General features: G+C 42.7%; 2 protein-coding genes across 3 annotated transcripts in view; both read right to left on the minus strand.

Moving 5' to 3' along the window:
- LOC140291582 (NLR family CARD domain-containing protein 3-like) overlaps positions 1-14,081 on the minus strand; it is a 531,700-nt gene that overhangs the window by 186,147 nt on the left and 331,472 nt on the right. The window contains exons 1-3 of one of the 2 annotated variants that reach the window (XM_072379428.1): positions 9,282-9,379; positions 7,337-9,134; positions 6,634-6,807 (exon numbers count right to left, since the gene is read on the minus strand). In XM_072379428.1, the coding sequence (XP_072235529.1) occupies positions 6,634-6,807; positions 7,337-9,134; positions 9,282-9,318 (2,009 nt within the window). In that variant the 5' untranslated portion in view covers positions 9,319-9,379. Of the gene's footprint in view, positions 1-6,633; positions 6,808-7,336; positions 9,135-9,281; positions 9,380-14,081 lie in introns of those variants that run through there. The other variant, XM_072379427.1, reaches the window with a different exon arrangement.
- LOC140292237 (stonustoxin subunit alpha-like) lies at positions 120-4,316 on the minus strand. Its single transcript, XM_072379472.1, has 3 exons — positions 4,107-4,316; positions 1,169-1,215; positions 120-1,042 (listed from the first exon to the last, which is right to left on the minus strand). Exons 1-3 carry the CDS (start codon positions 4,253-4,255, stop codon positions 492-494), a joined length of 747 nt encoding a protein of 248 aa, XP_072235573.1. The 5' UTR covers positions 4,256-4,316; the 3' UTR covers positions 120-491.

Consider the following 14,081-nt stretch of genomic DNA (forward strand, 5'->3'; position numbering starts at 1 on the left):
AAGAAGGTTTTCTAACAGAACTCGACTGTCTCTGACAGAACTGAGTAATTCTATCAGTTTAAAGTCTCTAAACATTGGAGCAGAATCAGTGAAGATCTGTCAGCAGGTTGGAAATTCATCCTAGCTGATTGGAGCTCAGTGATTCCTCTCTGATATCACAGTTTGTCACATGTGCAGCAAACTAACTGCAGCTGACATGAACTGAATGGTCTCAGTTGAAGTGAGCTGCAGAGAAACACAACATACTGATATTCAGTGTGAAGCTTTGACTGGAAACACACAGAAAAACAACATCCTGGAAGAATGGCAGCTTCCATCTTTAAAGGACTGGAAGAGGAAGAAGTTTCCAAGGAATCATTCAGAAGAGTTTCAAACAGAAACTGACTGAATCCATGAATCTGAAAAGGTGTTTCTGAGTGAAAGAGACAGACATGTACAGACTGAACTATCTGTTCAACAGTGATTCTCTGACAGGAGGAAACTCTTTATACTCAACACAGAGACAACCGGGAACCAGATGACCTGAACTTAAATCCAGGATGCAGAGGTTTTTCAGTGAATGTGATGTTGAAGGTGTGGAGTTGGATCAGTGTGTCAGAGGAGACTCTGTAGAAGGACAGAGTGCCAGCAGGACGGTCCACATACACTGCTGCTCTGTCAGAGACAGAGGAGGAGGAGGAGGAGGAGGAGGAGGAGGAGGAGGAGATGGCTGTTTTTCTGTTTTTGTGCCAGACAGAGTAACCTCCATCAGAGCAGCTCAGACTCCAGGACTGATCATTCCATCCAAACTCACAGGCACTGCTTCCTCTCCTTCTAATTCCTCTGTAACTCACTGATATATCAACTCCTCCTCTCCACTCGACCTCCCAGTAACAGCGACCAATCAGAATATTTCTACACAGCAGCTGACACCTGCCATCAAATCTGTCTGGATGATCAGGATATGACTGAACCTCCTCCACACGTGTCACCTTCCTGTTGTTGTCAGACAGTTTCAGTTGTCTGCTCACTGTGTTTGTGTCGATTGTGAGTTGACAGGAATCTGATGGAGAGAACAAACACAATCCAGCTGCAGTTATTGATCTATCATCTGTTCACTTTGATCAACGAGTGATGTGACAGTGTGAAGATGGTTGGATGTCATGAATCAGATGAAGAACACACTTACACTTCCTCAGACCTGGTGTCAACCATCGTTCTCCAGCAGGCTCCACCCTGAAAGGAGAGAGGGGGGGGGTGTCAGAGCTCAGAAAAATGAGGAAAGAATAAGTAAAGAAAGAAGAACAATGGGTGGAAGGAAATCTGTGAACTCATTCTGAAGTGTCACATTTTATGTTTTGATTCATGTCTTGTCTTGTCATTTCCTGTTTTATTTTGAAATACTAACTACCCCTCTCGTTTCAGGTATCTTGCTCTTCCTCTCGTGTCAAGTGTCTGATTGTCTTCCCTGATTCCAAAGTGTTTCCACTTGTTCCCCATGGCTCCTCATGTGTTTAAATGGTCTGCGTCTCCTTTGTCTTGGCCAGTGTGTCGTAACTTGCCACGTTCTTCACTCTAGCGCCTTGTACTACAGAAGCCATAGTCTCGAAGCCTCGAGCCTGTAGTCGAGCGAGCCTCCTACAGAGCAATCCTTGTTTGCAATTTTTCCATAGTCATAGCTTAGCCCACGGTAAGTTTCAGTCTGTTTTGTTTCCTCCGTTAAGGAGTGATTTTCTGTTCTTGCTCAAGCTTCATAGAACCTCCGTTAGAGGACTGTTTTAGTGTTAAGAGTAACATTTCATAGTGCCTCCCTTAGTGGAGAGATTTTGAATTTATTAGTGATTGTGCCTCTGTTTACCGGGGAAAGCATTCTTTGTTTATTCCGCCTCATTTAGGAGAGCGTGAAGAGTTTACTTGTTACCTTTTACAGCCTTTTCTGTTTTCCTCCTAGAGTGGAGAGAGTTTTTGTTTTGATCATTTTCATAGCTGCACCCTCCTCAAATATACTTATTGAGGAGAGTGCTTCAGGTTTTTCACAGCCTCTTGTTTTCGCTATGTTCGGGAGAATCACGAATTGTTTATCCTGAATAAACATTCTGACTTTGAAAGGACCTTGCATCTGTTTAAAAGCACCAAATGTTTTCTGCAGTAAGATTACGGAGATGAAGGTTCTGTCTCTGAATTCAACTCTTCAAGTTTGGAAGAATTTTCACTCATTTCTGAATCCAAATATGAGCTTTAAGAATTCAAATGAAATCACTTCAGTTTCTGACATTATGGTCTCTCCTGATGGTCACTTTGTTTCTGCTGACTCCTCCTCTCAGTATGTTTCAGGGCAGCCAAACATCCAGATCGTTTCTCAGACCTATTGGTCCATCTGAATGCTGCACAGCCAGCCAGGGGAAGACATTCATCTAGAAAAGTTAGACTAGAAACACTCCCCTCATTCCACCCTCCACACTGAACATTAAAGGCTCAGAATAAGATCAGAGGAGAATCTATAGTCATTGGAAGTATATTAGCTGCCAGATGTTGTGGTTTATTGATCAGAATCACTTATTTATTTCAGCCTGATCACTTTTCAGGAATCTGAAACAGACTGAAAAGCCTCCAGCCTCTTCCTCTCCTTCCCCCAGTGTCCCTCTCTTCCTGTTTCTCTGGAATTCCTTGGATAGTGTTTATTGGATTGTCCCCCACCTTTTTTCTTGGGATGAAGAACAACCAAACACAGCTCCAGTTCAACTTTGGTCTACTTGGTTCTCATCTGGAAGGACGATCAGAACCACAGAAGGGCAGAACTCTTTGGACCTGGTACTGTGTGATCTCTGAGAAAGCTCATCTGCTTCCACAGTCTGACTGCTACACACTACACTAACACAATGACATCAGCCACTGGGACACACAAACACAGTCAGATGCAGAGCTATCTGGCCTTAAGACGAGCATCAGCTGTGGAGGAACACCTGAGCACAGAGACTGAACAGCAACACAGAACCACGTTAACAGAGGACACACTCAGTGCACACACACTGGCCACTGAGACGGGCCTCTATCAGAGATCATGGCTCCCTGTGGAGCAGAGAGGATGTACACAGTCCAACAGCAACACTGTGGAGACACAGCTACACTTTCTAACACAATGTGACTCATTCTAACAGCTGCCTGAAAAGGATCTGAAGAAATGTCCCTTCATATACCCACAGTTCTCCTTCTGCCCAGCACGGACAAACTGCCCGTTCTGTTAGGAGAAATGAAGCAGAGCTGGACCAGGCTTTGTCTCTGCTGTGGATGGCTTCAGAGAGCTGAGTGGAGAACCAAGGACTGGATCTGGTTCTGATTCTGATTCTGTGCTTTTATAAGGGCCACATCTGTCAGCAGGAACATTCAAACACTGTGAAAAGTCTTCCAGAGCCACGGCAGGATCAGTAACAGAGAATATATGATCAGAGTAATTTCAAACATCCTGAAGATTCAAATGCTTCTCATTTCCTGTACTGACCATTAGAGACTGAGTGATTTTAGTGTCTCTGACACAGGTGATGGAGCAGTGATCACTAACATCACACAAACTCCAGAGCAGGGATCTGTGTGCTCTGTCAGTAAGTCTGATATCAAGTCATGTGGAGCTCAGAGGATTGTTGAAGTTTGCTCTGGTGGCTTTATCTCTGAGCTGAAACACATCCAGGTCCAGTGTTGGAGCTGTCAGAGAGCCAGTCCAGCTGAAGATCCCCCATGTAGGCGTATGGAGGGAGGGACACAGGTCTAATCCACTTGTACACATTTCCAGATGTGCGGCAAACATGGTTTTATAATTTTTTGTGCTAAGCTAGGCTAACATGTTCTGGACCCATCTTTGTATCTGATCCAGGGTCAGAGGACCAACAGACACTTCTCACTGTTGTTCCTACAGATGTTCTCCTTGGAGACCTCCTCCACAAATATCTGCTGTTTCTGTTCAACCAGTGTTTCTGCTGTGAGCAAAGGAAAAAGGCTCCTACATGTGTGATTGTTCATGTAACACTCAGCAGGAAGCAAAAACACAGGGCTGAGTGCAGGACAGAGAACATGTTTCCAGCTCTTCCTCCTCTATCAGACATTGTGTGTGGCTGCAGCAGGCCTCTCCATACCTGAGTTTGTGTGGATCCTTCAGTGCAGCCGTCAGCAGCTTCACTCCTGAGTCTCCTGGATGGTTGTAGCTCAGGTCCAGCTCTCTCAGATGGGAGGGGTTGGAGGTCACAGCTTCAGCCAGAGAAGCGCAGCCTTCCTCTGTGATCATACAGCCTGACAGGCTGCAGACACACAAAACAACACAGAAACTCTGAGAGAACTGCTCTGAAACTGAAGCTGAATGTCATCAAATGTTTAGAGAAACTGGAACTGTCTCACAGTACAGACTTTGTGTCTTCATAAATCTGAGTCAGAATCAAACTACACACGTGGATTAACCTGATCATTTTAGCCACAAATACATGCAGACACTCCCCTACTGAGTCCTTTTCAGATAAAATATGGTCTGCACCACAGTGAGAGCAGCAGTAAAGAAGAAGCTGATTTAACAAATGTGAAACTGAGACGCTCATCAGTGAAGCAGAGAAAATTTAATCTGTTTTATTTGCTGATCTTAGTTCTGAAATCACCAACAGAAGAAAAGCTGCTGGATGGAAAAAAGAAACAGAAGAATCAACTCTGTAAAGTGTGAGCAAAGGACCCTGCAGAGATAAAAAAAGAAATGGTGGGATCAGAAACGAGTCGACACATCAGGTGGCAGAAGGACAGCATCGGGGCGATGGGCTGAGGACCGGTGTTGTTCCAAAAAGTGATGGTCCACCAGAAACTGGTCTGATTCTGTGGGAGCGTGCTCTGAAACTGAAGCTGAATGTCACCAAATGTTGACCTGATGATGGAACTGAATAAAAGTCAGAGAATCATCAACTACTGTAACTGGTCCCTTTGAGGACGACATGAAACAAATGACATCACAATCTATGAGATGTTGAGACATTTCAGTCTGAACCAAACTGGTGGATCAGCTTCAACATTTCAAACTGCAGGAGATGTTAATAACATTCAAACATGCTGAAAAGTGTTCATGTTAAAGGAAGAATAAAAACATGCTGCATGCTGAACATGTGACTTCACACACAGAGGAAAATGGTTGAATCTTTAGTCTGCAAACAGGATCTGATTTATGTTCTTTATCTATTTTATGTGATTCATTAGATGTGTTTGAAATAACTTTAAAGATGATTTTCATCATTTTGCTCCAATAACAAAGAGTTTCAGATAAAATGAGAAGAAAATATGAACAACCTTCGGTGACAAACAAAGAGGAAACATGGCAGCAGTGAATGAAAAACCTGAATGAAAAGAAAACCTCTGAGAATAAAAACTTTAGATTATTGTGAATATTTCAACATTTCACTCTTCACTGTACTCTCACTGTTTCTCTTCACTCTGCACACCTCAGACTTCCACTACACCCCAGAGTCCTGTCATCTCCACAGATATTCTGCTGACTCTGCAGCTGTTGGCTGTATCAGTCAGCACAGTTACGTGCACATTTGAGTGGAGCTTTGCTCACAGCCTGACTGGACCATTTAACTGGAACACCATCCTTGTAACTGTTCACATGCAGAGGAGCAGAATCCAGTTACTGGCTGAAGTCTGTCTGACGCTGAAACTCTGTGGACTGAGTGAGAAACATCTCATAGTTGGAGATTTTCCCAACAGAGCACTTTGCTCTCAGACTGCAGGTTTACTTGTGGTTCCCAGAGTTTCTAAAAGTAGAATGGAAGGCAGAGCCTTCAGGTATCAGGCCCCTCTCTGTGGAACCAGCTGCCAGTTTGGCTTCAGGAAGCAGACACCCTCTCTACCTTTAAGATTAGGCTTAAAACTTTCCTTTCTGATAAAGCTTATAGTTAGGGATGGCTCAGGTGACCCTGAAACATCCCATAGTTATGCTGCTATAGGCCCAGACTACTGGGGGAGCTCCCATGATTCACCTCTCCTCCCTCTGCTCTCTTTATTCTCCATGTTCATATGACATCGTTGTCATTATCTTGTGTTTCTCTTCCTCAGCAGATATCTCTGGCCTGGTGTTATGGTGCTTGTTGTCCCCTCTTTCCTTTCCTCTCAACCCCCAGCTGGTCGAAGCAGATGAACACCCCTCCTGGTTCTGGTTCTGATGGAGGTTTCTTCCTGTTAAAAGGGAGTTTTTTCTCTCCACAATCTCCTCGTGCACGCTCAGGAAGGGAGATTGGATCAAAGAGAAGTTTCAGAGCAATAACCATACAGATATCATCACTTTGTTCCAGTGCAGTGTGTCCACATTTAAAGGAGGTTTGATGCTCACATTTAGAGGAAAAAACAACTCATATTTCTGTAAAGTAGTTTACTTTGGGTATGTGATGGATCTGTGTTTTAGGACAAATCTACGGGAATGGAAAGGAGTTCAAGTAAAAGAGCACTTTGGCATTTCTTAAAACTGTGTGTGTTATATTTCATTATCTTCATGATCAGAGTTATTTAAGCCTGATGATCAAAATGCAGAACAGATCAACCTGTTTCATTGATCAAGGTACCTGGAAGCTGTTTGTTCATCTATTTAATCCAGAATTATATCAGCTCTCAACTGAAAAGTTCATGAATCCTTACCTCAGTGTTTCCAGTCTGCAGTTTGGACTCTTCAGTCCAGCAGAAAGCTGCTTCACTCCTGAATCCTGCAGGTTGTTGTTACTCAGGCCCAGTTCTGTCAGATTGCAGGACTGGGAGCTGAGAGCTGAGGACAGAGCTGCACAGCTTCTCTCTGAGAGGTTACAGCCACTCAGTCTGAGGAGGAAATGAGATGGAAGGAAATAACTTGATCCATTAATCAATCAAACTACATTCATATTTGATTAGTGGAAGAATTATGTTTCCCTGTTTGTTTCTGTTTATTTGTCCATGGAAATAAAGTATAGAAATAAAATAAAATAAGCTAAACACAGTTTTTTAGAGTAAAACTATATCTACATGTGTCTAATTTGCATTGATTGTTAGAGTTAGTTAATCCAGATAACTATCTAATGAGATGGGAGCAAATAAACTGATTAATTAATGAATTCATTAATTAAAGAAATTAACTCTAAATTAGATCAATAACTGTCACCAAGTTCTTCCTCAGAGGAACTGCCGAGTTTCTATTTCCAACAAAGTATCATCTCACATCACTTGTAAGATGATATTTTGTTGTGAACTGACACTTTATAGATAAACTGAAGTTAATTTGAAAATGAGTTTAACGCTGATTCTGCTGTTTTTGTCCAGTTGATAAGCAAACTATGTAATTAAAAATAAATATGTCTATCTCTGTACTAACAGAGCTTTGTTGGAGGCTTTGACCACTGGCAGCAGCCTCAGAAGAGCCTCCTCTGAAGCAGAGTATTTCTTCAGGTCAAACACATCCAGATCTTTTCCTGATGACAGTAAGATGAAGACCAGAGCTGACCACTGAGCAGGAGACAGTTTATCTGTGGAGAGACTTCCTGAACTCAGGGACTGTTGGATCTCCTCCACTAGAGAACGATCATTCAGTTCATTCAGACAGTGGAACAGATTGATGCTTCTCTCTGCAGACAGATTCTCACTGATCTTTGCCTTGATGTAATGGACTGTTTTCTGATTGGTCTGTGAGCTACTTCTTGTCTGTGTCAGCAGGCCTCGTAGGAGACTCTGATTGGTCTGCAGTGAAAGACCCAGGAGGAAGCGGAGGAACAGGTCCAGGTGTCCATTTGGACTCTGTAAGGCCTTGTTCACAGCACTCTGATGGAGATGTTTTAGTTTTTCTTTTTTTAGTTTGTACCAGCAAGAGCTTATTTTGTCTTGTTGCAGCAAGTCAACTCCAGAGTTGATGAAGGTCAGATGGACATGAAGAGCAGCCAGAAACTCCTGAACACTCAGATGGATGAAGCAGAACACCTTCTCCTGGTACAGCTCTCTCTCCTCTTTAAAGATCTGTGTGAACACTCCTGAGTACACTGAGGCTGCTGAGATATCGATGCCACACTCTGTCAGGTCTGATTCATAGAAGATCAGGTTTCCTTTCTGCAGCTGCTCAAAAGCCAGTTTTCCCAGAGACTCAATCATCTTCCTGCTCTCTGGACTCCAGTGTGGATCTGTCTCAGCTCCTCCATCATACTTGACCTTCTTCACTTTGGCCTGAACCACCAGGAAGTGGATGTACATCTCAGTCAGGGTCTTGGGCAGCTCTCCTCCCTCTCTGGTTTTCAACACATCCTCCAGAACTGTAGCAGTGATCCAGCAGAAGACTGGGATATGGCACATGATGTGGAGGGTTCGTGATGTCTTGATGTGGGAGATGATCCTGCTGGCCTGCTCCTCATCTCTGAATCTCTTCCTGAAGTATTTCTCCTTCTGTGGGTCAGTGAACCCTCTGACCTCAGTCACCATGTCAACACAGTCAGGAGGGATCTGATTGGCTGCTGCAGGTCGTGTGGTTATCCAGAGGCGAGCAGAGGGAAGCAGTTTCCCCCTGATGAGGTTTGTCAGCAGCACATCCACTGAGGTGGACTCTGTAACATCAGTCAGGGGCTCCTTGTTGTGGAAGTCCAGAGGAAGTCGACACTCATCCAGACCGTCAAAGATGAACACAACCTGGAACTCTTCAAAGCTGCAGATTCCTGCTTCTTTGGTTTCAGTAAAGAAGTGATGAACAAGTTCCACCAAGCTGAACTTTTTCTCTTTCAGCACATTCAGCTCTCTGAAAGTGAATGGAAACGTGAACTGGATGTCCTGGTTGGCTTTGCCTTCAGCCCAGTCCAGAGTGAACTTCTGTGTTAAGACTGTTTTCCCAATGCCAGCCACTCCCTTTGTCATCACTGTTCTGATTGGTTCATCTCTTCCAGGTGGGAGTTTAAAGATGTCTCCTTGTCTGATGGTTGTTTCTGCTCTGTCTGCTTTCCTGGATGCTGTTTCAATCTGTCTGACCTCATGTTCATCATTGACCTCTCCAGTCCCTCCCTCTGTGATGTAGAGCTCTGTGTAGATCTGATTCAGAGGGGTTGGGTTTCCTGCTTTAGGAATCCCCTCAAACACACACTGGAACTTCTTCTTCAGAGCAGATTTAAGTTTACGTCCACAAATTGCAGCCAATAGTTCTAAATGAAGACAACAAATAACATCAGTAAATAAACATTTCAACCCTGTAAAGAATGAGTATTTGAACATGTGTTGTTCTGTGTGTTGAGACATCAGTAAATGTGTCATTTATCCAGCAGGTTAAATCTTTAGAGAAATCCTCTTACTGCTCTGCAGACGGTCAGCCAGCTCCTCCTGCTTCATTCTCCTCAGGAAGTTAACTGTGATCTTCACTAATGCCTCTCTGCTCCACCTCTGCTCTTCATCCTCATCCTCCCCCCTCTGACTCTCGAAGCATTCTGGGTAATCTGGACTCAGAACCTTCTGGATCTTCTTCAGCTCCTCCTTCACAAAAGTGACCATGTTGTCCTCCAGCAGCTGGAACAGAATACTATATGAATGAGCCAATCAGACTGAAGTCATGGAGCCAAACATCAGATCCATGTTGGACACACTGACAATCCACTGGTCTACAAAGTGCAGCATGGAGATGACTGTGAACAGAATAGATGGAAAAGTAGTTGTTGTACATGTACAGACCATAAATATGGAGTCCAGCTGTGTTTGATGCTGCTGGGCAGACTGACCACTGGGAACCTCTGAGCTCTGCTGGTCCACTCTGTGGAGGAATCATGAAGAATGAGCTCACATTCTGTCTGTCCACACAGAGACAAACACAAGGTAAAGCTCCATGAAGTGATGTGTGGATGTGAACAGTGAATCAGAGGACTCCCTGTAGTGGAAAGCTTTACTAGTCCTGCTGATCCCACTGAGAATCAACGGCTCAGTCTGCAGCTGCTTGGAGCTTTCAGCTCACTTTGGTTGGGTCCCAACAGCTCTCAGCAACCCCTTCAGAAAGCTTTCCCTCCCTGCTGAAGTGCCCTGGAGCAAGGCAGCCAGAGCCAGTGTGTGCTTGGATCAGACTGGTTGTACTGGGCAGCTCCCAGTGTGAAGGCCTCAGACGATGACTGTACAACATCATCTGATGATTATTTCCCAAAGACAGGAGACAAACTTTCATTGTAGCTTCCAAAAGCTCTGTTTAGTTAACTGGAAGAAGCAGAGTTACTGTCGGTTTACCAAGTTTCATTTAACTTCTCAAAGCTTTAAGCAGCTAACCAGCACCCTGCTGACTGTTCCTCTTCTGATCCTGGAACACATCACACCTCCATCAGCTTGATGTGGTTCAGACGTACAGGTTTTTAATTCTAAATAAATATATCTGTCCTCCTCCATCCAGCAACACCTGCCACCTGAGTGGAAGTTCCTACCTACACTGTGTTAGAGCCAAAGCACAAAGTGACACCTGCTGGACCTGCTGGTGTCCTACAGACACTCAGAAACACCTCCTCCAACATCCATTCTTTCCTCTTTGACTGCTGTGTTTGTGGAAAACATCCAACACACACCGCTTCACATATGAACATAGAAATGGATGTGAAACAGAGCTGAGCTCACTTTAAACACATGTTGGAATAAAAACTGTTCAAACTGACTCTGTAAAGACAATATTTACACTCAGCTCACCTCTTAAAGGATGGATGTTGGTCTGATTTGAATAAAATAGGACGATTCATTGACTCGTCGCTCTTCATGGACACACAGCTGGTTCCAGGTCCAGGTCTGAGTCTCTGATGGATCCTGAGAGAAAAACACTTGTTTTCTTCAAACTAAAGTATTCAGTGATAGTGTTTGAGTCTGCAGTGAGACGGCCTGTCAGAGAGTCAGTGTGGCTGCTGTGGAACAATGTTACAGCTCCCCCTTGTGGCAGTTCTGCCACTCTGCAGGCAGACGTCAGCAGGTGTGTGAAACTGGAAGCTGGATGTAATTTTACTGAGAGAAAACAGGAAGACTGAAGCTCTGAGCTTTCAGTATGGTTCCCTGACTCAGTCTTTACTGTTTGTGTGATCAGATTCATTCTGCTCTTTCAGAGACAAACTGCAGCTGCACCACACTGGAAAACACCAACTTTGAATATTTGATTTTTCTGGAATATAAAGTGTCAGATTAAAACAATTTGATCTTTTCATCAGATAACATGAGTAGGTTTATAAGGAGAGAATTAATAACAGATCAGTTACTGGGTTGATTTGGTAATTTTGTTCTTGTTTCTTCAGAAGGTCGTTTTAAACTGATGTCATTAAACACAACGTGTGAGAACGTAATATTTCTACATCAGCCGCCCTGTTCACTACATAATCAGCTCCTGTGAAAAAGCCACATCAGTGGACAGATATTCAGCAATATTCTCCCTTTGTTTTGATAAAGAGCTGCAGGACTGAACTAAAATATCACATTACACACATGATGCAGCTAATTAGTCTCATCAGAGACATCAAGAACTGATCCAAGTCTCAAGTAATTCAGCTGAAAACTGCTTATCATCTGAAACATGATGCAGCCTCCACTGAATACTGACAGATACTCACTGTTGGGCTGATGGAACATCATGTTGGAAATGAATAAACCAATCCTTTGACTGGTCGCTCTTAAAGGACACACAGCTGGGTTCTGGTTCAGGTTCAGGTTCAGGTTGGTTCCTGTGAATAAAGGTGGTTTGGTGATGTGAGTGCTGAGCTCTGACATGGAGCAGGGTCATGGACAGTTAGAGATGGTCATCTCACCTCTGAGCTTTGCTCTGGCTCTCATGTTCCCCACACAGAGTGGTTTTAGTGTCCTCACACTGATCCATGCTGCTGAATTCACATCAGCTCACACACTTTCTACCTTCATCTGCAGAGGAAACACAAATCATTCTTCTGCACATCAACTCAAATCCTCCTCTCCATCATTTGGGCTGTAAAAAGATCAGCTGCTCCTCTGATTGGTTTTGATTCTCTGTTTCATATCAGTCTGAGTTGAATCCTTATTGTTACTAATTGTTTTTCTGGAGTCTCAGCAAAATAAAACAGATATTTTAAATTAATACATGCAATAAAAGGTAAAACTTAAAGAAGAAGCTTTTCAAAACTCCAGTTCCAGCAATTTCACTGTTCATACAGAGAAACTTGTATTAGAGACGCCAGTAAAAACAGTTTTTTTTTATTTTTAAGTCTGAAATATTTAGTTACAAAAGTGTAAAACAAAACTAGAAAATAATAGATACTAGAAAAATGTAATGTTTTTCATTTGAAAAATGAACAAATAAAAACAATAATGCATTGATTTTCAGATAATCTCCAGACAAATTACATGTTTTTTCAGCTCTAATTTAGTGACACCATAAAGCAGATTTAAAACATTCTGGATTTTAAATTTGTTTGTGGGATGAAGAGACATTTTTATTCAGTGAAGACAAGAAACTGAACAGTGAGAAACAAGGAAAAACTGGTCTGACATGTTCTGACTGTACAGGAACATGGAGGAGGGTTGTGATCAAGGTCATGAAACTTAAACCTGCCTGACTCCTGTTATACAGCAATAAAACCACACCTTCATCCAGGATGTTACTGTTTGTCTTTAAAGGAATCAAAGATAAACAGCAGTGAGTTTCTGTGTCTGACTTTAATGGATGAAACCACAGTTATTCCCACAAATTAAAACACAATGTGATTTATTTTGTGAATAAAACAATAAATAATATGTTTCTAATCAATAACAATGTAAATGATAATCATGCAGATTTATCTTCAAACTCAACAGTGATCAAACTGGATCTGAAATAAGAAGTGAACATGTTCCCCAAACATTACAGAGCAGAAACAAACAGGAAAGTTACTGAAGACAAAGTTCAGACTCACAGTTTGTTCAAACCAAGTGTTGAAGAAGACGACGCTCCACTCGACGTGTGAACACAACAGACTGAGACACAGGTGAGTTGCTTCCTGGAATGAGTCAGAGCTCCACCTGTGATGGAGGCAGCACAGGTAGGACCTTTCTCAACGAGAAAAGAAAAGGTTTAAAATATGTTGATTTACAGTCAGGTTCTGTCCATGGCTCAGGTTCAACAAACATGAGAAACAGTCCAAAGGTCACGATTGTCGCCTGTTGATGCAGGTTGAACACCATCACAGCAGCACACAGACACACTTCCTGTTCTCTGGAGTCATTTGATAATCTGTTCTCACAGATCACATATAATGGTCATGACTGCTTAATCCATGAGAACATTTCCTGACTGAGAGTTACAGTTCAGTCATTTCTTTCTCAGCTGATCGAAGTTCCGCTCTGCAGCACTCAGAGTTACAATCACTGCCAAAAGATGTTCAAACCCTTCTGAAATAAGATTCTGCCCCAAAAAACATCTAAACAAACACACAGGAAGTTGTGTCCTGTCTCTGGAGGATTTCAGATCAGAGCCTTTGGTTCCTGAAGTACAACAAACCTTCAGAGACTTTTTCTCTGGTTGCATTCATTCTGCAGATATGAACTCTAAGGTGCTGAACAGCCAGTTAGTGGCAGTAAAAATCAGAACAGAGTTCCTCAGAGGGATATTGGATCAGTAACCGCTGTGTTACTCTGTTGACCCATTCCTCTGTGCTGTTTCAGCTTTTAGAGCCTCACTTACATTATTGAATATATTGCTGCTATTTTACTGATGTTTACTGTTTCTGTTTGTAATGGTGTTGGTGGGGATCGGTGATTGGTTCAGACCAACATCAGACAAGGTCCCAAGTATTCACTCAGGTGTTATTATGTTATTTATTCACACAGATGATCATACAGTGTAATAGAAGAAGAGTGTTCCTGCCTGCTGTTACTGTAACATTCCTGAAGGGGGCAGCAGAGGGCCACATGATCAGATAAAACCAGATCTACATGTTGTCAAATCATCTGTAATTCTGTTTTACAAACATGTTTGTAGTCCTGTTGCTGCTTCAGTTTAAGGCTGAGCTGATGGAAACACTTTATATTCTGTTGGCTGGTTTCATTCACAACAAACACAGCAGAAGCACACAGAAAGCAGACCAACAATCATTCCTTTAGATATTTTAACATACAGTCACATATGAAATAAATAAAACAGT

This window comes from Leuresthes tenuis, unplaced genomic scaffold (assembly GCF_036924035.1).
Source record: "Leuresthes tenuis unplaced genomic scaffold, fLeuTen1.0.hap1 SCAF_1, whole genome shotgun sequence".
Classification (NCBI taxonomy): Eukaryota; Metazoa; Chordata; class Actinopteri; order Atheriniformes; family Atherinopsidae; genus Leuresthes; species Leuresthes tenuis.